General features: G+C 53.7%; 1 protein-coding gene across 1 annotated transcript in view; it reads left to right on the top strand.

Moving 5' to 3' along the window:
- CRISPLD2 (cysteine rich secretory protein LCCL domain containing 2) overlaps window positions 1-22,096 on the top strand; it is a 66,076-nt gene that overhangs the window by 1,218 nt on the left and 42,762 nt on the right. Inside the window, exons 2-4 of the mRNA XM_081217741.1 lie at window positions 15,307-15,612; window positions 18,866-18,984; window positions 21,780-21,912. Coding sequence (XP_081073867.1) covers window positions 15,373-15,612; window positions 18,866-18,984; window positions 21,780-21,912 — 492 coding nt within the window. The 5' untranslated portion in view covers window positions 15,307-15,372. The remainder of the gene's footprint in view (window positions 1-15,306; window positions 15,613-18,865; window positions 18,985-21,779; window positions 21,913-22,096) is intronic.

Genomic DNA, 22,096 nt, shown 5'->3' with positions numbered 1-22,096 from the left:
AAGGTGAAGGCCTTGCCCCCTTCTCCAGATAGACCCAGAGGGGAACTCTCAGGGCTCTTTGTCTTGTGCACCTGATTTTCTGTTTCTGCCCCTGATCTGGCTGTTTGCATGGGGGCAAGGAGCAGAAGGTATGGGAGCTGTGTTGCTGGTGTGCTGGCTCTGAGGGCCCTTGCCGTCCTCTTTACCTGCAACACACCTTTACCTGCGGCACAAGGCCTCTGGGTTTTCATTACAGATGAGGCAACCGAGGCTCAAAGAGGTGAAGTGCTTGCCCGAGGTCCCCTAGCTTGTGTGTGATGTTGTCACCCCAGGTCTCTCTGTCTACTTACCCTACACACTTAGCGGCTGGGTCCTGCCTCCTTTAAGGCACTTCTCTGCCCAACTGCTGACTCTACGTCTGAACCTGACCTTCAACGAGGAACCGTTTCATTTGAGAAATTTTCACACGTGAAACAGCAGCAGAGTTGAGCCCCAGCCTCGTCCCTGATGACGCAGCCAGGGAGGAGAAGGAAGAGAGTGATTTTGATTTTTACAGTCTCTTAAAAAACGGGAGTAGGAACAGTAATGATAGCATCTGTAATCCTACCAGCAGCTGACATTTATCTGGCACTTACTGTGGCCCAGATGTGCCTGAGGTTTTACATGGATGACCTATCCTGCTGACTCCTTTATGAGCTGGACTGTCCTCCTTTTTACAAGGAGGCAGTCGAGGCTCAGAGTGACTAAGGTATGTACCCCACGTGACACGGCCAGAGCAGGGAAGAGCTGCCATCCTGGCTGGACCCCACCCGAGATCCTGGAAGAAGATGCCGGTCCAGTGGCTGGCCACAGGACTGTCAACGCAGAGCATGCTGCTGCGCAAGGCTTCTGCCATGTGGGCTCTGAATCCCTGGCCCCGGTTAAGGGTGGGCGTGGAGAGGGGCTTGGGATCCACTCTGCTGACAGGTACCTGTATCAACGTGCAGAGGGCCCCGCTGGGGAGCCCAGAGCAATGCCAGCTGCTCCCACAGTCCTGCGTCTGGAAAGGAGAGCTGGCTTGATGGGGAGGGGCTGGAGCTCAGCAGAAGAGCATGAGCTTCTGAAAGCCCCCAAACTGCATCCCTCCCTCAGAGACCTCACGTTGGCTCTCTGGGGTTTGTGGTAGGTTGCATTTGAAAACTAGCTTTTAAAGGCAGGACCCCCAAATGCCGACCTCTTTGGCCTTGTGGGAGCTGGAACATTTCTTTTCTCTGTCACCAGAGTAATTTACTGCGTATGGGAGGTGCCTCTGTGTCTGCTTGCTCCCGACCTAGGAAGCTTTTTTCCCCCCCTTTTTTTGCAGACTCACTGGTTTTTGATCAGTCCCAGATGTGCAAACCCAGCATCACTCAAAGGGGCTCATGGCTTGTCAAGAAAGGAAAATATAACACAGACGTCATTTCATTTCATGTTCCGTTCACTGAGCTGAATAGCTTCTCAGACCTTCATGGGATAGGGCATCTGGAGCCCCTCATAAAATCCCAAAGGGAACACACTCTGTTCTGGAACAGGGAGGGTCAGGCAGATCTGGGTGGTGGTTGATAGGGCCAGCCATGCTCTTTTTTCTTTCTTTCTTTTTTTCCTTGAAAAAGAAAGGTTTTATTGTGGTAAAATACTCATCAACATAAGATTTACATTTTAAAGTGCACAGTTTGGTGGCATCTAGTACATGAACGATGTTCTGCAACCATCACCGCTGTCTAATTCCAAGAATGTTTTCGTCATCCCAAAAGGAGACCCCATAACCATTATTAGCAATCACTCCCCACTCTGTGCTCCCCGGCCCCTGGCAACCACTCATCTGCTTTCTGTCTCTCCAGGTTTGCTTATTCTGGGCATTTCATGTAAATGGAATCCCACAGTCCGTGGCTTTTTGTGTCTGGCTTCTCTCACTGAGCATAACGTTGCCAAGTTCATTCATGATGTAGCCTGTGTCAGTGCTGCATCCCTTTTTATGGCTGAGTACTATTCCAGTGTATGGATAGACCATCTTTCATTTATCCCTTCTTCCACTGATGGAAGTTTGGGCCATGTCCACCTTTTGGCTACTGTGCATAATGCTGCTACTCACATCTGTGTACACAGTTTTGTTTGTACACCTGTTTTCCGTTGTTTTGGGTCTACCCCTAGGAGTAGAATAGCTGGGTCACATGGTATTAAGGAACACGTGTCCCATTTTCTTGACTTCCCTCTGGAAGAAACATCAACTGAGATCATCTCATTCAGAAATGAGAATCTGGCACCTGGGTGTTTGGGGGGCGGTGTTCACAGCTCCCCTGCCTCTGCACCAGGAGAGCAACTGACAGAGATTCCTGTCGGAGATGTTGCCCCGGGGGAGCTCAGCTTTCTACCCCAGTCTGTGCAGTTGTGGGTACTCACCGACAGACACCCCCTCTTCAAGGCTGTAGGGATAGACAGTTTCTCATGATCCAGCCCGAGGGAGATATATCTTCTCTGATTGTCTCAAATGCTGTGTCAGCTTAGACAGAAACCACAGATTTAGGGGAAAAAGAAAAGTCCTAATGAGGATTATGCAACTTTTGGGCCATCATTTTTAAAAAATATAAATTATGAAATCCCACATTTTCAGTACAAGTTTCTGGATCGCATCCCACAGTGAGTACAGAATGGTGAAATCCCAGAAGGGAAAAGAATCCAGCTTCCATTTTGTTTGCAGTCAGGTGGTCCCAGAATGGACCCCGCCCTGAGGTTCTTTTGTATTGAAAACATCCTGGATCTCTCTAGAACTGGGAACTGGCATTCAGCTGGCAACTGCTGAGGCTGACTTGGTAAGATCCTAGAAGTCCTTTTAGAGCAAAGAGGCAGCGTTCTCTGGCAGGGAAAGGTGACTTGGGGGGGGTGTTGGGGGGTACACCAAGGGGAAGGACCAGGTATGTGCAAAGGCCTGGAGGAGGGGAGGGGCCTGGCACCCTGAGAATGACCAGAAGCTCAGGGTGTCTGGGGTCTAAGGGTCACTCAGGGCGGAGGAGCCTGCCCTGTGGTGGGGTCAGCTGTACTGAGCTTGGATTTTCTGCTCTGGGCTGCGGGGCACAGGAGAGTCACGGGGTGGCCTTTGTACCTGAGAACAGATCACTGTGGGATGAGCAGTATCCCCCAAAGTGTGGGGAGCCCATCCTGCTGGTCCCCGAGGTGACTGAGCGTGTCTAGTGACCCAGCAGCAAAGACCTCCCACCAGGTGCTGTTCTCTCCTCTGTGTCACAGCAAGGCGACCGTCTCAGGGGGTGCCTTCTGCCCTGAATGCCTCCCCACCCTGACCTCGCTACAACAGAGAGCGCCCTCTACGGTGAAGCCCCTGGCCCCAACTCTCTTCCGTTTTCCTCGTGTTCCGTTTTACTCCAGCCTCAGGTTCTCTGCACCTGCTGATGAGAGAAGGTTCCCTTTTTAAAGTAAATTTCTTTGAACCCCCAAAGCAAGCCAACTTCAATAAAATACGAAGTATGAACTAGAACAGGGAGATGGTAGGAAGGTGGGCAAAGCTTGGGGAAGGGGGTGTGCCAAGGGCTGGAGTTCGGGAAACACTGGTCTAAGGTGCGGCGTGAGAAGGTTTGAGAGGCTGTTACCACCTAGAGCAGCGGTTCTCAAAGTGGGGTCCCCGGACCAGCAGCGGCTCCCGGGAGCTCGTCCGAATGCCGATTCCCAGGCCCTGCCCCAGGCCTCCTAAAGCGATGGGGGTGGGGCCGGCAATCTGCGCTTTCACGCGGCTGCCAGCACTTTCTGGTGCGGGCTCCAGGGTGGGACCCATTGCCCTGGAAAGCCCAGAAGACTTGCCCTGGGCCCGGGCCCCAGAATGAGGTGGGCGGGGCTGGCTGATGGGGGCGGAAGGTTCTGTTTACAGGGCCTGGTGTGACCAGAAACAGGTCACGTGGCAAGAATGGAGCCAGTGGCTTGGGAGCTAGAATGACCTCTTCTGTCCAGAGCCGAGGCCCCTGAGAACAGGCTCTTGACGTGTGCCTAGGACTTTCTTCTGGAAGAGCGCTCGGCTTGTTGGCACCCGTTGCTCTGGGGCCCTAGCAAGCGTCCTAAGGATTCCCGCCTTTTCCTTCAGCCTGTATTTAGAGCCCCGTGTGCCCAGGAGCTTGTGAAGTCTGTCTGTTGTAACCCCCGGGCGGCCCCTGTGAAAGAATGGGTTGTTTCCTTCCCAGCATTTAAAATACATCTGTGTGTATGCACGTGTCCACTGCACTTCTCCATCCCACCCCCAAACCGGCTTCCAACACAGCCAGTCTGTTCTCATGGGGGAAGCACAGGCTGCTGTAAAAACACTGTTTATTCCCGGGAACCTTCAAGGCCGGGCTTCCCGGGGACTGAGATATTTTCAGCTTTGGCATCGCTGGACAAAGTGCCCTTCAGACTGGGGATGAACTGGGCCCTGTCTGGGAGAGTCGGTGTCTGGCCCAAGTGGGAGGCTCTGGCAGCACGGAGCTTTATCTGGGCTCCAGCACCTTCAAGTTCACTTTGAAGGGCTGTAGGAGACCAGGCCCCGGACTTGTCTCACTGCTGAGCCTCCTGGGGAGAGCCCTGGAGGATTTTCTCTTGCATAATCTGTTCTCCAGCTTCTCTGGAGAAGCCGTTCTTCCAACAGAAGCCAGAACTTCTTTAAATTTCTCTTAAACTTTTTATTAAAGTTCAACATGCTAGAGAAGAATGCACATGCATTCGTGCGTTGGGGGATGAATTTTCTCCAAGTGCACAAGCCCGTGCTATGGCCCCAGAGCTACAGAGCCTGACCGTCCCCCAGGAACCCTCCCATAGCCCCACCTCCGAGAGTAACCATTTCCGAACTTCTGATGGCATAGGTTTGTTTTGCCTGGTTTTGAACTTTACATAAATGAACCATGCATGTTTCATCACTGGAGTCTGGCTTCTTTGGTTCAGTGTTATGTCTGTGAGCTTTGTCTGCAATGCTACATCTGCCAGGTTCTCAAAGCATAAATCAGACCCTGTCACCATCGGCTTCATCTGCCCTACACCCGACACGCACGCACGCGCGCACGCGCACGTGCACACACACACACACATACCCCTCTTTGCAATTATGCTGTAAAATTTTTATTGTTTTTATTTTATGGCCATGCCGCATGGCATGCGGGATCATAGTTCCCCAGCCAGGGATCATACCTGCACCCCCTGCAGTGGAAGCGCAGAGTCTTAACCACTGGACCGCCAGGGAAGTTCCCCCTCTTTGCATTTAGAATAAAATCCTTGTCATGGCCCTCAAGGCCCCTGGCTCCTTGGCTCTGCTTGCCTCTGTGACCCCATTTCTCCCCGGCCACACTGGCTTTGCACCCCTCCTTGGTCAGGCCAAGATGGTGACCATCTCAGAGCCTTCGTCCTTGCGGTTTCTGCTGCCTGGAGTTCACCCCAGCCAGGGTGGTCCCTGCCTCTCCCTCTGCCCAGCCTCACCATCCCATGTCCCAGGGCTGTCTTCCTCCAGCCTCTGTATGTCTATTTGCTGCGATGTTCCCTCCCTCCCACCCCCACCCCCCCTGCCATTCCTGGGGACAGAGTCTCGTTCACTGGCCTATTCCAAGGCCTCCGTGGCCACCTGAGGGTTTGCCCTGGGGATATTCATCTGTGAAGCAGTGTGAAGATTCCAGAGCCTGCTGCTACAGAATTCTTGAGCTTGGTTCAAGGCTGTGACTCATCCTTGCAGGTACCACCCAATACCAATGAATCATGCATTTCAGGTGGGAGGCTGGTCCAGATGCTGTCAGCCTCATAGCCTGGAGCAGAGATGATCTGGGATGCCCGAATTCACCCAGGAGGAGGAGGGAAAGAAAACAGTCATTAAACACCGGTAAATCCTGGGGCTCTGCTGCTGAGCTCTTTAGAACCACTATCTCCATACTCTGCAAATCCTCCCCCAGTCCTGGGAGAAATTCAGGGCTTCGTTTTGCCCATGAGGAGTTGGAGACTCCACGAGTTTGAGGGACCCTCTGGGCAGCACCCAGCTCAATGATGTGGAGTCAGGATTCGAACCCGAACCGGGGTTGACCCAGTGTCCACGCTTATCGCCGCTGCCTCCTGGGAGTCCTTGCTTTCTTGTCCTTTGGAGGTGGAGGTTTCCTGCCATTTATGTAAAGCTTTGCTGGGAGCATTGTTTCCAAGGAAGCATCCACACATCTGCAAGAAGGGAGAAAGGGGCCCCAGGAGTTATGTACTGGGTATTTTAAGAACATAATAATTTATTATCCAGTCACTTTAAAGTGGCTTCTCTTATATATTATCTTGGCTTGCACTGAACAAACCTGGTTTTTAGTTCTTTTTTTTTTTTTTTTGCACAGAGTAGATTAAGTAAATGTTTGTTAAGCGAGTGTTCTCTTTTTGTTCAGAATTGTGTATATTCTCAGCATAGTATTTAAAAAACGGAATGGGTTTTGTATATTGTATTTGTTCAGTTAAGCATCCCGAGATACTGCCCTGTGTATCCCATAAGGACGTATCTCTGGCTGAGGGGACAGGAGGAAAGAAAGTGCCTGCAGCGGAGGGGGGGGAGACATTTTTGTTAAGCCTAGTGTCAATCTTTGTGGGGTTGAGGGCAGTGCAGTTGGCAAGGGAAGGGAAGGCCTGTTTCCTCCATTGTCCTGCCCTAATTCTGTTGAGAAGGGTTTAAGGAAAACTGGCTCCAATGGAGGAGGGAGATTCCCACCCCTGGGGTGTCTGATACTTACCCAGTCCTGGGATCTGCCTGAGACAGGCTGGGGTGTCCCGCCCCCCTCCTCCCAGCCACCACTTCATTCCTGGAATTTCTGGGTGGTTTGTGGGTCTGACTCTGCTCTGCCCTTGGCCTCGCTCACGTTTTGAGTTCTCCTTTGTGCTTCTGAAGAAGAGCGGAGGCTGGGGCACCCCGGGCTTGGGGGTTAGCCTCGGGGTCTCTCTCTGAGTCCGGCTGACGTCGGGGCACAGGTCAGAACTGTCCTGACGTTTTGGAGAGCAGGATGGGTAGGCGGTCAGAGTGTGGCAGGCTCCTCGGCATCGTCCGCAGGCACTCTGTGTGACCGTGAGCAAGCTGCTTGTCTGTGTTGAGCCTCAGTTTCCTCATCTGTAAAATAGGGATCATAATTCAGTGACCCCATCAGTCTGTGCAGAGGATGAAATACGAGATTCTGGGAGTAGAGAACCCAGAACAATGTCTGCCGCTTCGCCCTCACTCGTCACGTGTTGGCTGGGTTACTGGGGATAAGTGTTTGCTGGGCAGTTAATACGCGCTGAGGATTCAAGTTGAATAAGACCCAGTCGGCCAGTGCTGTGCTGGAACTGGCCGACTGGGTCATGCTGGCTTGTACCGGCTTGTCCCGGCTTGTGAGAGCCCATGGTTAAGTATTCAGAAAAGTTGTGGTTAAGTTTCCAAAAAGTTCAACCCAACCGTCATTTTTTAAAAATTGTATCGTTGATGTACAATGTACAATCATTGTATCATTGATGTACAATGTGGTGTAAGTTTCATGTATACAGCACAGTGATTCAGTTATATACACATATATACGTATATACACCCGTATTTTTAGATACCTGTTTTTTCCCTTATAGGTTATTACAAAACATTGAGTATAACTCCCCGTGAACACCACCAACATTAAATGTTATATAAACTGATAGTGAAATAAGTCTTATTTAAAACAAAGATAATAAATACTCAAAAGTTAGCGCATCCTATTTTATTTATTTTTTTTTTTTGCGGTACGCGGGCCTCTCACTGCTGTGGCCTCTCCCGTTGCGGAGCACAGGCTCCGGACGCGCAGGCTCAGCGGCCATGGCTCGCGGGCCCAGCCGCTCCATGGCATGTGGGATCCTCCCGGACCGGGGCACGAACCCGTGTCCCCTGCATCGGCAGGCGGACTCCCAACCACTTCGCCACCAGGGAAGCCCAGAGGTGGAGCTTTGAAATAATGTGATGAAGAGAGAATAGCCTTTTCACTGTGTTCCCTGTTATTAATTCCAGCCTTCCCCAAATCCCTCCAGACAACGCATCTGTGGAGCATTTAGCATCACCATCACTATTGTCATAGCCAGTGTACTATTAGCCACAGACCACGTAGCGAACCCTGTAATATTGTAACACTCGTGTTCCTCATCTCCAGCATTCCTCGGACCACGGCTCGTCCCTTGACCCCAGCCTGCCCCCTCCCCTGCAGGCTGCTCCATCCCTGCTCAGCAGTGAAGACTCAGCCGAAGGGTCGTTGCTTTCTGGAAGCCTCCTGGAGGTGAATCACACCTGCAGACCTGTCAGCCTTGTTCACCCACAGAGGCGCCAGCGGTGTTCAATAAATATTTACGTAGTGAATGTATAGACCTCCTCGTCCCAACGAGGTCAGACACTGGCGGTTCAACGGTGAGCGAGGCGGACAGATCTGGGGCCATGATTACGCAACGACCCTGCAGTTGAGTCTTAACCCACGAGCCGGATTTCATTCATCAGCGGGCCCCGGGCGGGGGAGGGGCAGGCTGGGGTCATGGGATGAGCCGCGAGAACAGCATGTGCAAAAGCAGAGAGCTTGGCACGATCCTGGGGCTGACGGCTGGCAGGTTCCGTCCTAAGAGTCATCTTTCTGGCAGGCTTTCTTCAACATAGGCGAGGGAGCCCAGGCGGGATGACATGGAACTCCAACCACGTTCTCTTTCTTTCTCTCATTCCTGAGAGTTGAATTTGGTGGCAGCATGCCCAGGAGCTAGCCCTCGAGGAGACCCCTGGCTAGATGGGGGACATGCGGGGCTGTGGATGCCCTAAATGTCCCCAGAGCCTTGGCCAGGGTAGAGGGGTGACGGCAGAGCTGACATCGCAGCAGCCACGTGCTCAGAGTTCCTCACGCTTCCAGAAAGCTGGATTTCAAGCCTTGGTTCCACCTCAAACCAGACCCACAACCTCACAGCTACCACGTAACGTCTCCCGGGCTCAATTTTGTTTTCCAGAAAATGGGGTAGAAAACAGCCAGAGTCCAACTGCATCTGAAAGCTGAGGCCGTGCTGCAGGAATCTGACCCCAGGTTGGGTCTGGCCGTTGACCGTGGGGCTCGAAAGCTTTCTTGGTGCCCTCCCCGCCCCCTGGTATGTGCTTATGGGACCCTGGCGCCGTTATCTTGTTTGTGGTCTCCCAGGCTGGGTTTTGCAACTGGGGCCAAGGAGACGATGTCTCCCAGACAGCGTCTCTGTGAATTGTACGGCCGTCCACGTGGGTGTTTGGGGCTTTTGGCAGGAGGCCAGGGACAGAGCGTGGAGAAGAGCTTCTCGAGAAATGAAGCTTGCATTTGGCCACCCTAGGAGAAAGCGGGGACAAAAGTGCGGAGTTGGAGAGTGTGGGCCTCCGTCTCCAGGAACCGAATGGAGCTCGGGTCGACCCCCTGAAGTGTGAGCGCCTCTGGAACGTGAGGAGGGCTGGAGGGTGCCCGGCAGAGAGGGTCCGTCAGTGCGGGCGTCATATTTTAGTCAAGGGTGCGTCAGCAGATAGAGACTGGGTGGGTGCCAAGCCCCATGACGGGGAGTATCTTGGTGAAATGTCACCGTGATGTAAAGGTTTCATTCCCCTGGGGGCGACAAATGGATGCCTTCTCTACAGAGTCACTGTCTGACCTGGGGTGGGGCACAGTGCCTGTCTCCACTGAGCCCCACTATCCATGCAGGAAGCAGAGAAAGGCAGGGAGGGTCGCAGTGAGTGCTGGGTTGTTTGTGGGCGGCCCTCCCCTGTGTGGGTAGTGACGGGAAATCTCCAAGGAAGCCCACCCCTCGGGAAGGCACGGTGGCATTGAGGAAGGGGCTTGGAGGTCACACGGAGCTGCGTTCCAGCCCCAGGTTTTCTGCTTGCAGGTGTGTGACCCTGGGCAGGTTCCTGACACTCCAGGGGCCTCAGTCTCCTCACCTGTAAAATGGGAGCAATAGACCCCAAACCTCTGAATCATCGGGAGGGTGAAGTGAGAAATGCAGCAACGGGCTTGTGGTGGGTCTCCCTCCGTGTAAGCCCCACTGGCCTCCCTGGTGGGGGCCTGTACGTGTCATTGGAAAGCCCCAGGTGGTGGTGGGCAGTGTGTGTGTCTCATTGGGAAAACTTTTTTTTAAATTTATTTTATTGAAGTATAGTTGGTTTATAATGTGTTAATTTCTGCTGTACAGCAAGGTGACTCAGTTATACAAATATATATTCTTTTTCGTATTCTTTTCCATTATGGTTTATCCCAGGATATTGAATGTAGTTCCCTGTGCTCTACAGTAGAACCTCGTTGCTTATCCATTCTCTGTATAATAGTTTGCCTCTGCTAAGCCCAGACTCCCACTCCACCCACCCCCCCATCCCCTCTACCCCTTGGCAACCACTAGTCTATTCTCTACGTCTGTGAGTCTGTTTCTTTTAAATTGTAGATGGAAAGGGGGCTGAAGTACTTTCTCCCTAAGCTCTTACCGAGCTGTTTCGGCAGTGGAAGCTGAATGCCAAGGGACTGAAGGCCAAGGCGGGCTGGCGTGGCCCCGGCGAAGTCGCCTCGGCTGGTGGGCTTGTGCTGTGACACAGCGCCGATGGCCACTGCCCAGGCTCCAGCCATGATCCCACCCTTGGCCTCCCCATTTGCCTCTCTGTCCCTCCCTTACCCGCTTCCATACAGCTGCCAGTGGGATACTTAGAACACAGTTCTCCTCACTTATTATCTGATGCTTGTATTAGTTTGCTAGGGCTGCCAGGATAAAGTACCACAGACTGAGTGGTTTAAACAGCACAAATTCATTTTCTCACACTCCTGGCGTCTGGAAGTCCAAGATCAAGGTGTCGGTGGGGCTGGTTTCTTTTAGGCCTTGCTCCTTGGCGTGTAGACGGCGGTCTCCTTGCTGTATCTCACACTCTCGTCCCTCCGTGTGTGTCTGTGTCCTAATCCCTTCTTCTTATAAGGACACCAGTCATACTGGAGCAGGGCTCACCCATATGACCTCGTTTTAACTTAACCACCTCTTGAAAGACCCTCTCTCCAATACAGTCACAGTCTGAAGTGCTGGGGGTTAGGACTTCGACATAGGAATTTGCAGGCCACACAACTCAGTCCAGGATTCTGTTTTTTTTCCCCTGTGTGCCAGCCCAGTGCTGTGCTCTGGAATGTAGATGTGAGATGCCAACCCTGTTACTGTTACAATTCTGCTTAAATCTTCAGTGTTCTCTTGTGGCCCAAACTTAGCAGAAGCCATCAAGGTACAGGGGTTGCCCCCTCCCCAGCGTGGACCCCACCAACCCTCCCTGAGCTGCAGCCAGGCCAGACCATTTTCAGGCCCAAAAGTGCCGCCCAGCACCATGTCCCGAATGGCCCAACCCAAGACAAGTTGGTGTGGTCCAGGCTAGCGACTGTCTCAAGTTGGAGAAGCCACTTGGAGAAACGCCTCTTTTCACTTGCGTTTCTCCCCATGGGAAGGTTTGACTAAACCCCATGGTTGGGAATTCCCTGGTGGTCCAGTGGTTAGGACTCCGTGCTTTGAGTGCTGAAGGCCCAGGTTCAATCACTGGTTGGGGAACTCAGATCCCGCAAACCACGCGGTGTGGCCATAAACAAACAAACAAACAAACAAACCCCATGGTTCTCCCAACTCTGAAGCTCCAGCCGAGGCTTTATCTGTTGTCTCCAGAACCTTGGAGGGAAGGACTCGTCTGCGGCCCATGGACCAAGCAAGGCCCTTGAATGTTCAGAGTGAAGGCGGCTGACCAAGTCTTCTGGAGTAAGGTCACCCTTGTTCAGGAGAACATGCCGGGAGAATGCACTTGGAACCAGCAGTGGTTTCACTGTCCTTTCATGCTTTGGCATTTTGCTTTGTTTTATTCATTAATATTTAAAAAAATTTAAAGTAGACAAGTCCAAAGGCTAGTATGCACTCACCTTCGAGGTCCGGCCCCAGAGGACACCCTCGTCTGGTGCCTACATCACATTCCTGCCAACTCAGCCTGCCCACTCAGTGTGAACGGAGCTTACACTTTGCCATATTTGCTTGAGAATTTTTTTTTTTGATAAATTTATTTATTTATTTATTTATTTTTGGCCGCGTTGGGTCTTTTGCTGCGCGCAGGCTTTCTCTAGTTGCGGGGAGCGGGGCTACTCTTCGTTGCGGTGCGTGAGCTTCTCATTGTGGTGGCTTGTCTTGTTGCAGAGCACGGGCTCTAGGCGCATGGGCTTCAGTCGTTGTGGCATGCAGGCTCAGTCGTTGTGGCTTGCGGGCTCTAGAGCACAGGCTCAGTAGTTGTGGCGCACGGGCTTAGTTGCTCCACGGCATGTGGGATCTTCCTGGACCAGGGTTCAAACCCCTGCATTGACAGGTGGATTCTTAACCACTGCGCCACCGGGGAAGTCCCGAGATTTTTAATAGAAACAATATGTTAGACATAAAGGTGAGTTCCCTCATATTCTCCTTCCTGGTTCAGTTTCCCTCACCCTGACATCATCTACCACCATGAACTTGGTCTGTTCAGTCCTGCTTTTACCGTACAAACACATGCAGGCGCACGTACACACACACACCATATACATATATGTACATACATGTATAATACATGTGTGTATAATACACACATATACACAGATGTATGTACATATACACATATCTATAAACTATACAGGGTATGGTTTATATGCCTTAAAACGCACACAAATAGTACCATTAGCGTAGTATTCTACAACTTGCTTTTTTAGCCCAATGTCAGATTTGAGCTTTGTTTATGCCAGCACTCACAGAGCTCCAGGTCATCGTTTTTACCTGCTGTATAATATTCCACCCACACTGACTCACAATTCATTTACCATCCCCCTACTGAGAGTCGTTTGAGCTGTGCCCGTTGGTGATTTAAACCAAGCCCAGTTTAGTTGAGTCATGTAAGCAATTCCTATTTCATGCCTTTTGGGGTGCCCTGCCCCTCGGGATGCTGAAGAGTAAAGCAAATCGGGTGTTGCTGTGACGCCCGAGTGGACACTCCGTGATGTCGATCCTGCTCCTTCTTTGTCCTAAATCTTAGCCCAGCGTCAGTGCGTTTTGGCATCCTTTTCAGCCTGGCCTCTGCAGCTGGGAAATGCTCATATATGGTGGTGTGACTAAGCAGGGAGACGTCAGGGACCCTGAGAGCATCTGCGTTTCTGGCTTGATCCCCGCAGGGCGAACGAGCACTCAGAAGTCTCCCACCGTCACCCAGGTCCCTGAGGCTCTGCCCCAGAGGGAACTCCTCGGGAGGGAGGCCACATCTCACCCACTCCAAGGAGTCAGGCCTCCCCCTAGATGGCGGTTATATTTATCTGAAGCGTAAGCTCGGTCAGGACCCTGGAGAGTTTCCAGGGCTGGAGATGGGAACTGCCGCGTTCCCATAGCTCCTCCACTGCAGCTGTGCCTCCTGGGATGCCCCGGACGCGCCCTTGAGGATGTCCTCCTCCAGCTGCCAGCTTGCAGCCCCAGACCACGTGCCCGGTGAAAACCCAGCTGTTGCCGGTATAGGAGAAGACCAGAGGGGCCACCCGGGGTTCCGGGTGGGTCAGCGTCCAGGCTTGGCTGCCTCTCCCCCCCTGGAACCCCTCCCTCCAGCTCCCAAAGCTGTCTTGTCAGGCCTGTCCCTCTGGGTAGGGGCTGTGGGTTTCCTCACCTGTCGCCCAACTGGGAGCTCCCTGAGGCCAGGACAGTGCCCTTTTCATCTTCGTGTCCCAGTGCCCAGCACAAAATAGGTGTCTAATAAAGGTCATTGGGTGACTGACTGCCTCTCCTTGGGAGTAAAGCAGAGGCAAGAGGGTGAATGAACACACTCATTCAAGCCCTGCCTTGTCTTCTTGGACCAGACAATAAGCCAGGAGGGAGACCATGCTTTGTGACCTTTAGTGTGACCCCATGGACCCAGGGTAGCACGATGGAAAATCCTGGACCCTCAGAGACACCACACCTGGGTTCGAGTCTTACCAGTAGAGCGGCCTTGGGATCAGCACTCAAGCCTCAGCCTCCTCACCTGTAAAATGGGAGTGATAACAGGCCGACCTCCTGGGTTGTCGAGAGGACTGGAAATGACATAATGAGGTGACTGGCCCACACAGATGCTCAGGAAGGGTTCTGGGAAGGAACACAAGGCACAGCGGAAATTCACCTAATAAATTAACTTCGGACCGTGGAATTTTAAAATTCCTAAGTGTATTCCAAGGCTAAGGCAGCTTTTCCTAAGACGCTAACTAAGAAAGGTTAGTGAGCGGTGTTATTTGGGAAAAGGGCCTGTAGCCCAAAGGCAAGGAGGGATCATCAAGGTCCTTGCTGGGTCATAAAGTGAGGGGTTCACCGCAGTCGGCACCGGGGGTCTCTGAGAGGGGTGAATCCCAACCAATGTGACCACGAGGCCGTGCGCCACAGCCCCCAGCCCGGCAAGTGTCAGGGTTAGGGTTCCAGAAATGCTCCTTGGGAAGTGCAGCTCCAAGATGGGCCCTGCAGGACCGGGAGTCCCAGCCACCATCTTCTGTCCCCTAGGCCCTAGTGATGCAGTTGTTGGGCACTAATAACCCATATGAACCACTAACTCAGCAGCCGACAGGGTGACACCCGGCAGTGCCTGTAACGGGCTCATTGTCAGACAGAAGCTGCCTGTGGGAGGCTGCACGCCAGGCTGTTTAGGGGGTTTGCCAGGCAGGGATGGGATGAGAGTGGGTACACAGATACCCCTTGGAGGTCCTCTCTCTTTCCACTGTCACTTTCTCCAAGGAGCAAATCGGCAGAGTGCACGGCTGGGTCCCTGGCTGGGTCCTGGGAGATTGTGTCGTAGTGTGTGACGGTTACACGGGTGGTGCCCGGTGGAAGGGCCGTGATAGGTGGGGCCTCATGTGGTGATGGGTCTGGGGATGCCTCACCGTCGCTTTGGGAACTGAGTCTTACTTCACAGGGACCAGGAAGTTTGCCACTCACGTTGGTTCACGGCACATCCTTTTGTGATGTGAAATGACTTTAGCAATCTCTTTTGGGGGCAGGAGGTAGAACTTAATTCAGGCCGTAGACCCACCGCAGTCCTGAATGAGTCCAAATGCTGACTCAGAGTGAGAATAGAAGGTGCCATGAGAAGTTGAGTCCAGGAGAGACCGAGCCAGGATGTCCCATGTGTCATCAGGCAGCTTGCCTTGCTGGAGACCCTTGGCTTGAATCCCAGCTCCACCACTTCCTGCCTGCGGGACCTTGGTGGTTTAGCTTCTGTGGCCTCAGTCTCCACATCTGCAAAGTGGGGAGAATGACATCCGGTCCGGTCAGTGCCGTCGTGGGTTTGACACTGACCGACTTCTCCCGCCACCCTCTGCTTCTTTTCAGAGCACACGAGCACCTCAGGAGCCCAGGCCACCCTGTCATCCCAGCCCTTGCTGCCAGCGTGGAGCCATGAGCTGTGTCCTGAACGGCATTGTGCCCTTGGGGCTGGTGCTGCTGGTCTGTGGAACCCAAGGCTTTTTCCTGCCCAATGTCACACACCTAGAGAAGCTGCTCAGCAAATACCAGCAGGACAGACCCCACTCCCGGGTCCGGAGGGCCATCCCCAGGGCGGACAAGGAGGAGATCCTCATGCTTCACAACAAGCTGCGGGGCCAGGTGTCACCACCGGCCTCCAACATGGAGTACCTGGTGAGCGCTGGGACACCACAGGGGCTGGCCCCATCAGTGGGGGGAGGGGTGGGGGATGGCAGGCTTGGGGACTCCTGGTGAGAGAGGGCCCCCTGCCTCTGTTCTGGATGCCCTACGTGATCAGCACAGGCTGCACCTCGCTGTAGCTCAGCCCGAGCTCCCCGGCCCTCCTGGAGGGGGAGGGGGAGGGGGAGGGTCAAGGGCCGGGCTTTGGTGAGTCCGACCCCAGCTCTGCTACGTCTTCACTGTGTGACCTTGACGTCTCCTTAGCCAATCTGAGCCTCAGCGTCTCCTTTGGAAATCCCACCTCATGTGGCCCCCCCGTGACCATCTAACGGCATATGTGTTGACTGCCTGGCACAGATGCTCAGCCCTGGGGCTGTGCTGTTACCGCTGTCCTTGTGTCACCCTTAGCTTCACCCCACCGTTTAGCTGCACCTTCCGTCTGAGTAGCGAGGGGTGGCTGAGTCCATGAGTGATGGGGTGTCTGCTGGGGAGGAGGAGTAGAGAAGGGACAGTGGCGGGTCCCCCGTGCGTCTGGACAAGCCCCGCATTTCGGAGCAGAAGGAGCAGCCGGCTCCCCGGTGCACATCCCCAGCTCTGCCCTCACTCATGTGTCTCCGTGTCCCATCCCCCCAGCCCTGTGAAACGGGCGCCGTGGTATCCCCCCACTTTATAGACTGGGAAACCGAGGCCCGAGGTCACACAGCTGTAGAGGCGGAGGCGAATGCTGACCTGGGTCCGGCTGAGTCCAGGACCCGTGCTCGTGTCCCCTCTCCATGCTCAGTTTAACCTTCCCCCCTACCCCGACCCCACCAGCCTTTTCCATCCTCTCTTGATTATCGGGGCAGCCTCAGCCCTGGAGTGGGGGCGGGGGCCGTTTCACCTCCCATCTTGCCCTCTTCCGGCCCATTCTGCTTCATGGTATCTCAGGATTGGAGCTGGGATCTGGCTCCTTCGGTCTCAACAGCCCCCCTGTGGGGGAAGTAGAGCCTTTAGGGGTGTTGTTGAGGCCGCCTCTGAGCAGGGAGCCTCGGGGCGGGGCTGGCAGTCTGAGGCTCAGCACCATCCCCTCCCTCCCGGCATCCTCCGCCCAGTGCTGCCCGGCCAGTCTCCACCCAGACAAATGGCACTGATTTGAGAAAGTGTCTCAGAGTCGTGGCTTCCTGCTCGGCCCTGCTTGCTGGGGCTTCGAGCCACAGTCCTTTGAAACACGCTCAGCACTGAGAGGTGGATTTTAACATTCCAGAAGTTAAGATACCCCATTTTGAGGTTTTATGAGTGGACAGGCTCTGGAGCCAGCCTGCCTGGGGTTAGGTAGCTGCCACGTGCTAGCTGTGTGACTTCGGCAGATTACTTAGCCTCTCTGTGTTTATAATTTCTCACCAAGCACAGTGGGGGACGACAAAAATACCTTTCTCACAGAGTTGTTTGGAGGAGTCAATAAGATAATGCATGATACTAAATAAATGTGAATTATACTGTTGCTATTATTTTAGTAACCATTATTTTAGTGGAATGGGACCAGCGCTTGGTGGCAACATGCAGAGCAGGAAGATCCCCCTTGGAAGCTGGGTGACCTTAGTCAAGTTACTTAACCTCTCTTAACCTCAGAGGTGTTTGTTTGTTTGTTTGTTTGTTTTATCTGCAACAATGGAGAGAGAAAACATACCTCCAGGGCTTGTTGGGGGAATTAAATAAGAAAATGGTGCTAATGTTCCCTGCAGCGGGCAGGTGTTCAGATGATGACTGCCCTGGCGGGTGCTTGAGAAAGTTAACTTCCTTAATATCCAGGTACCGTTGGCGGAGAGCTACTTTGCTTCTCATCTGGGGGCTCCATGCCTCCTCTCGTTCAACCTTCCCCCAAATCCTATTCCAGGTACCATTTGCCCATTTAGATAGGGAAACAGAGGCACAGAGAGGTGAAACCATTTGCTTGAAGTCACACAGCCAGCAAGAGGCAGAGCCTGGCACCACCCCCAGGTTCACCTGACAAGAACGAGACCTAACAAGAGCCCTCACTGCCCCCCCCGAAGGTGGGAGGTGCGAGCTCTTCTCAACAGGCCTGTCTCCCACTGACTGAGTGTGGCCCCCGGGGGTGTTGACCCCCTGTTTCAGGCCGTGCTTGGGCACTGGAGAAAGATCCGAGGCAGAAGTGGTACAGGGTTTGGTGGGCGCTGAAGGTGGGGCATGTCGGTGAGAAACCCAGAATGTCCCCTGCAGCTGAAATGGGCTGTGACCCTGGGCCCCCCGAGGCGACTGCCCTGGGGCAGGACTTGCCCCTGGGTGTTGAGGAGTCGCAGTTATCTTGGCCAGAAGGAGACAGCGAGACAGGAGGAGGAGAGGGCAGTGGGCAGCTTCCATTCAGGGGTCCGACAGTTGGTTCAACCAGTCTCCTGTTCCTGTTCCTGGATGGTCCCGGGGCTCTGCCTGGATAGGCTTTCAGTGAGCAACTACTGTGTGCCAGGGCTGGGGCTTCCCAGAGCGAGGGACAGCCCCTGGCTGCCCATGAGCTGGAGCATCTTACCCAAGACTCTGGGAGGGGGCGGGACAGCCGCTGGCTCGCAGCTGGGAGGGCCGCTTGGCATCTGTTCCTCCGCAGAAGAGAAGTGACCCTACTTGCCTTGTTCACCGTGTTCTTTCTTGAGGAGTTATGTGTGCTCCCTGGGCCGGCTGGGAGGTAAGAGGGCTGCAGATTCTTTGGCCCAGACCCCTGACTCAGGGAGGGCTGTGCCGGAGGGGAGCAGGACTGGGCGAGTTGAAGGCATTTCTTGCTACCTAAAAAAATATATATATACATATATATAATGGTAAAATATACATAATATAAAACTTACCATTTCAGCCATTTTTAAATGCACTATTCAGTGGCATTAACTACATTCACACCACTGTGCAACCATCACCGCCATCACCGTCATTCATCTCCAGGATTTATTCATCCTCCCATTTCACAGATGAGGAGACTGAGGCTGAGAGAAGGGACTTACCAGTGTCCCCAACAAGTTAGGGGCCGAGCAGGTGCTCTGAGGATTGGGGCTCCTCTAGGTTCTTTGCTGACCGGCCGCTTCCCACCTCCCGAGCAAGGAACCCATCGGAGACATGCACGAGGTCCCTGTGTCTAGTGTCACGGAAGCCGAAGCCCAGCCCTCGGGGTCTCCCAGGGCCTGAGCTGGGGGCGTCTCTGCAGTTTGGGTTCTTACACCCACCCCTGACCCTGACCTCCTGGTGCCCATTTCTCGTCCCCCTGCAGACCTGGGATGAAGAGCTGGAGAAGTCGGCGGTGGCCTGGGCCCAGGAGTGCATCTGGGAGCATGGGCCCCATAGCCTGCTGGTGTCCATCGGGCAGAACTTGGCCGTGCACTGGGGCAGGTAAGAGCCGCTGTGACCCCCTACTTGTGAGCAGGGGTCTCACTCATGCCGCCAAACCTTCAAGGCCTTGACAGTGTCTATTAAATGTCGCCCACGGACCTTCCCCCAGGTCAACCGGGCCACATTCCCGAGCACCGAAGCCAGCTGGCAGCCCCTCCTGGGCTGGGGGCTGTGGTTGCCTTAGAGGAAATGGACAAAATGTCTTCTGACCAGTTAAGACTCACTGACCATGTGCTGTGCACACGAGTCCTCCGAATGGGGGCCCGGGGGCCCAGGGTCTGCTTTCGTTGTGCCACACTTATTGAAAAGTTGGCCTGGACTGGAAACAGCCCCTCAAAGTACAGGTCAGGGTTTGCTTGCCTTCAGCCGCCCATTTACTCTATTTCCAGCTCTTTAAGCGTGGAGTGTACTGGGGCCACGAGCAGCTGCATTTTCCTTTAGCCAGTGCCCTTCTGGGGAGGACCTGGGCAGGTGTCACCATGGGTCCAGGGGTGTGACTTCGTGGAACCACAGCAACCCAGCATTCTCCTCCGCTTTTTATGAAGTCAGTCTTGCGACAGCATTAAGAGAAAATGTCTAAAGGGAACCAAACCCATCGAGCCACTGCCCCGGTTCAGCAATTTGCGTGTTCCTGGGCTCCTGGGCTGCATCTGGCTGTGGGCCGGCATGTTTTCACGTAGCTGTAATCGTGGCCAGGACAGCTGTTAATTCTTTTTTTTTTTTTTTCCTTCTCATACGACATCAAACAATTTTCTGTTACATAGTTGTCAAGGTTATTGCCTCGTCAAGGCTGCCTGTGGGCCATGAAGTTGACAGACTGGAATTTAGCCATTCCATTCTCCTTTTTTTAAATTAATTAATTTATTTGTTTTGGGGGTTTTTTTGGCTGTGTTGGGTCTTCATTGCTGCGCGTGGACTTTCTCTAGTTGCGGTGAGCAGGGGCTACTCTTTGTTGCCGTGCGCAGGCTACTCATTGCGGTCGCTTCTCTTGCTGTGGAGCATGGGCTCTAGAGCGCAGGCTCAGTAGTTGTGGTGTGCGGGCTTAGTTGCTCCGCGGCAAGTGAGATCTTCCCTGGCCAGGGATCGAACCCGTGTCCCCTGCATTGGCAGGAGGGTTCTTAACCACTGCGCCACCAGGGAAGCCCAAGCCATTGCATTCTTGTAGCTAGGTTGTTTTTTTTTTTCTTTTCCCCCTTGGCTCATTTGAATGATTTCAGTAGGAAACCTCTGAGGGGTAGGACTGATGGGTCCCAGGGCACAGAGACTGTCCCCCTTCTGGATGAATATTGCCAACTCACTTTACAAAAGAGACCCTTTTCTGAAGGCCCCTCTACAGCCAACTGTTCTCTTTGCAAAACCACCCCAGCCTGGCTGTGAGGTTCCAGGGAAGTAGACACACTGGTGACGGGTTCCCTGTGGCCCCAGAGCTCTGTTGCTGCATGTGTCTCTTGCCCCGAGCTGGCCCCAGGAAGGGAGGCTGCTTCTCCAGCCGCAGCACTGACCGCCACCATTCCCTGGGTCCTGACAGTAATTGTTACAAGACTTCTAACCACCCGGGTCCCCACGGTGCCCTCAGAAGTCACCAGTCGCCACCACATCTGTTCTCTTTATTGAAACCGCTTTGTTTACGCTTGCTGGTGACAGCGACCGGGGGTTCCAGTCTGGTTTATTTTCTTTCCCAGTGCCAACCTGGCAGACAGGGCTGAAGTGAGGGGGTGGTGGCCACCAGCAGTGGCTGGGGGCGTACTCCTCAGGGTTGGGGATGAGGGAGGGCTCAGGTGATAAAATCCCAAAGGGGAGCTTGGTACAAGGGTTTGCCCAGCTGACTGCAGGGCTCTGCACACCTGTGGGTTCCTGTGCCTTGAATGAGTTTTCTTCCTTGAGTCTGAGTCCTCGGGTCCCCAGGCAGCCAAGGAACGAAGCTGGTCATGACGTTACAGCAACGTGAGGCTTTAGGCCGCTCTTTGGCTGTGTGTGTGTGTGTGTGTGTGTGTGTGTGTGTGTGAGTGTGAGAGTGTGTGTGAGTGTGTGTGAGAGAGAGAGAGAGAGACAGGGACCTGTCTGCCCTGTCTGCCATAGCCAGCTGTTTCCCAACATCCTGATCCTCCCCTGCCACAGTTCAGTTATCTGGGCAGGATCTGTTCAGTTATCTACTGACTGTTTTTCTCTACATTGACTTTAAATGGACTTGCACCTTCAGTTTTTTTTTGTTTTTTTTTTTGCGGTACGCGGGCCTCTCACTGTTGTGGCCTCTCCCGTTGTGGAGCACAGGCTCTGGACGCGCAGGCTCAGCGGCCATGGCTCACGGGCCCGGCCGCTCCGTGGCATGTGGGATCTTCCCGGACCGGGGCACGAACCCATGTCCCCTGCATCGGCAGGCGGACTCTCAACCACTGCGCCACCAGGGAAGCCCGCACCTTCAGTTTTGTCTTAAGCAGTAATATCTGTGAAATATGGGATTTGTCTTAAGCGGTAATAGCTGTGAAATATGGGATTCCCCAAACGTATGTGAAAATTAATACATAATTATTAACATAAAAAAGAACTCACCGGGAGCCAGGTTAAAGTTTCCCACACACACTGGTGGCTTGTAGGTCACCCAGGGACACTCCTGGAGCCCAGAGGAGGCCAATTTGGGTTTTAAGCACTTTTAACAGATGCTGGGTGGGATATGGGGCTGTTGGCCCAAAGAAGCGCCCCCTCCAGCTGCCCCATGGGTGGCAGTGCTGCCAGCGGGGGTCTCTGTCGTTGGATGCTTGGTGGCTGGCACGTAACAAGCTGATCTGCCCCTGCAGGTATCGCTCTCCTGGCTTCCACGTGCAGTCCTGGTATGACGAGGTGAAGGACTACACCTACCCCTACCCCCACGAGTGCAACCCCTGGTGTCCAGAGAGGTGCTCTGGGGCCATGTGCACCCACTACACACAGGTAAGGCTGAAGATCAGGTGTGACCTCAGCCTGGCACCCCCAAACACTGTCACTCACCTGGCCCTGTGGGACTGTTGCCCAGTCAGAAAACCTCTGCTCTATCATTGCCTTAATTTTTTCCTTTAATTCAGCACCACTCAAAGTATAGCTGGTGGGCCAGGCTGTTTGTGGCCAGTTCACAAAT

The sequence above is a fragment of the Mesoplodon bidens genome, assembly GCF_964165515.1.
Source record: "Mesoplodon bidens genome assembly, chromosome: 18".
In the NCBI taxonomy this organism is placed as follows: domain Eukaryota; kingdom Metazoa; phylum Chordata; class Mammalia; order Artiodactyla; family Ziphiidae; genus Mesoplodon; species Mesoplodon bidens.
Note: the sequence above shows the minus strand (reverse complement) of the source record. Positions and strands in the feature narration are given on the sequence as shown.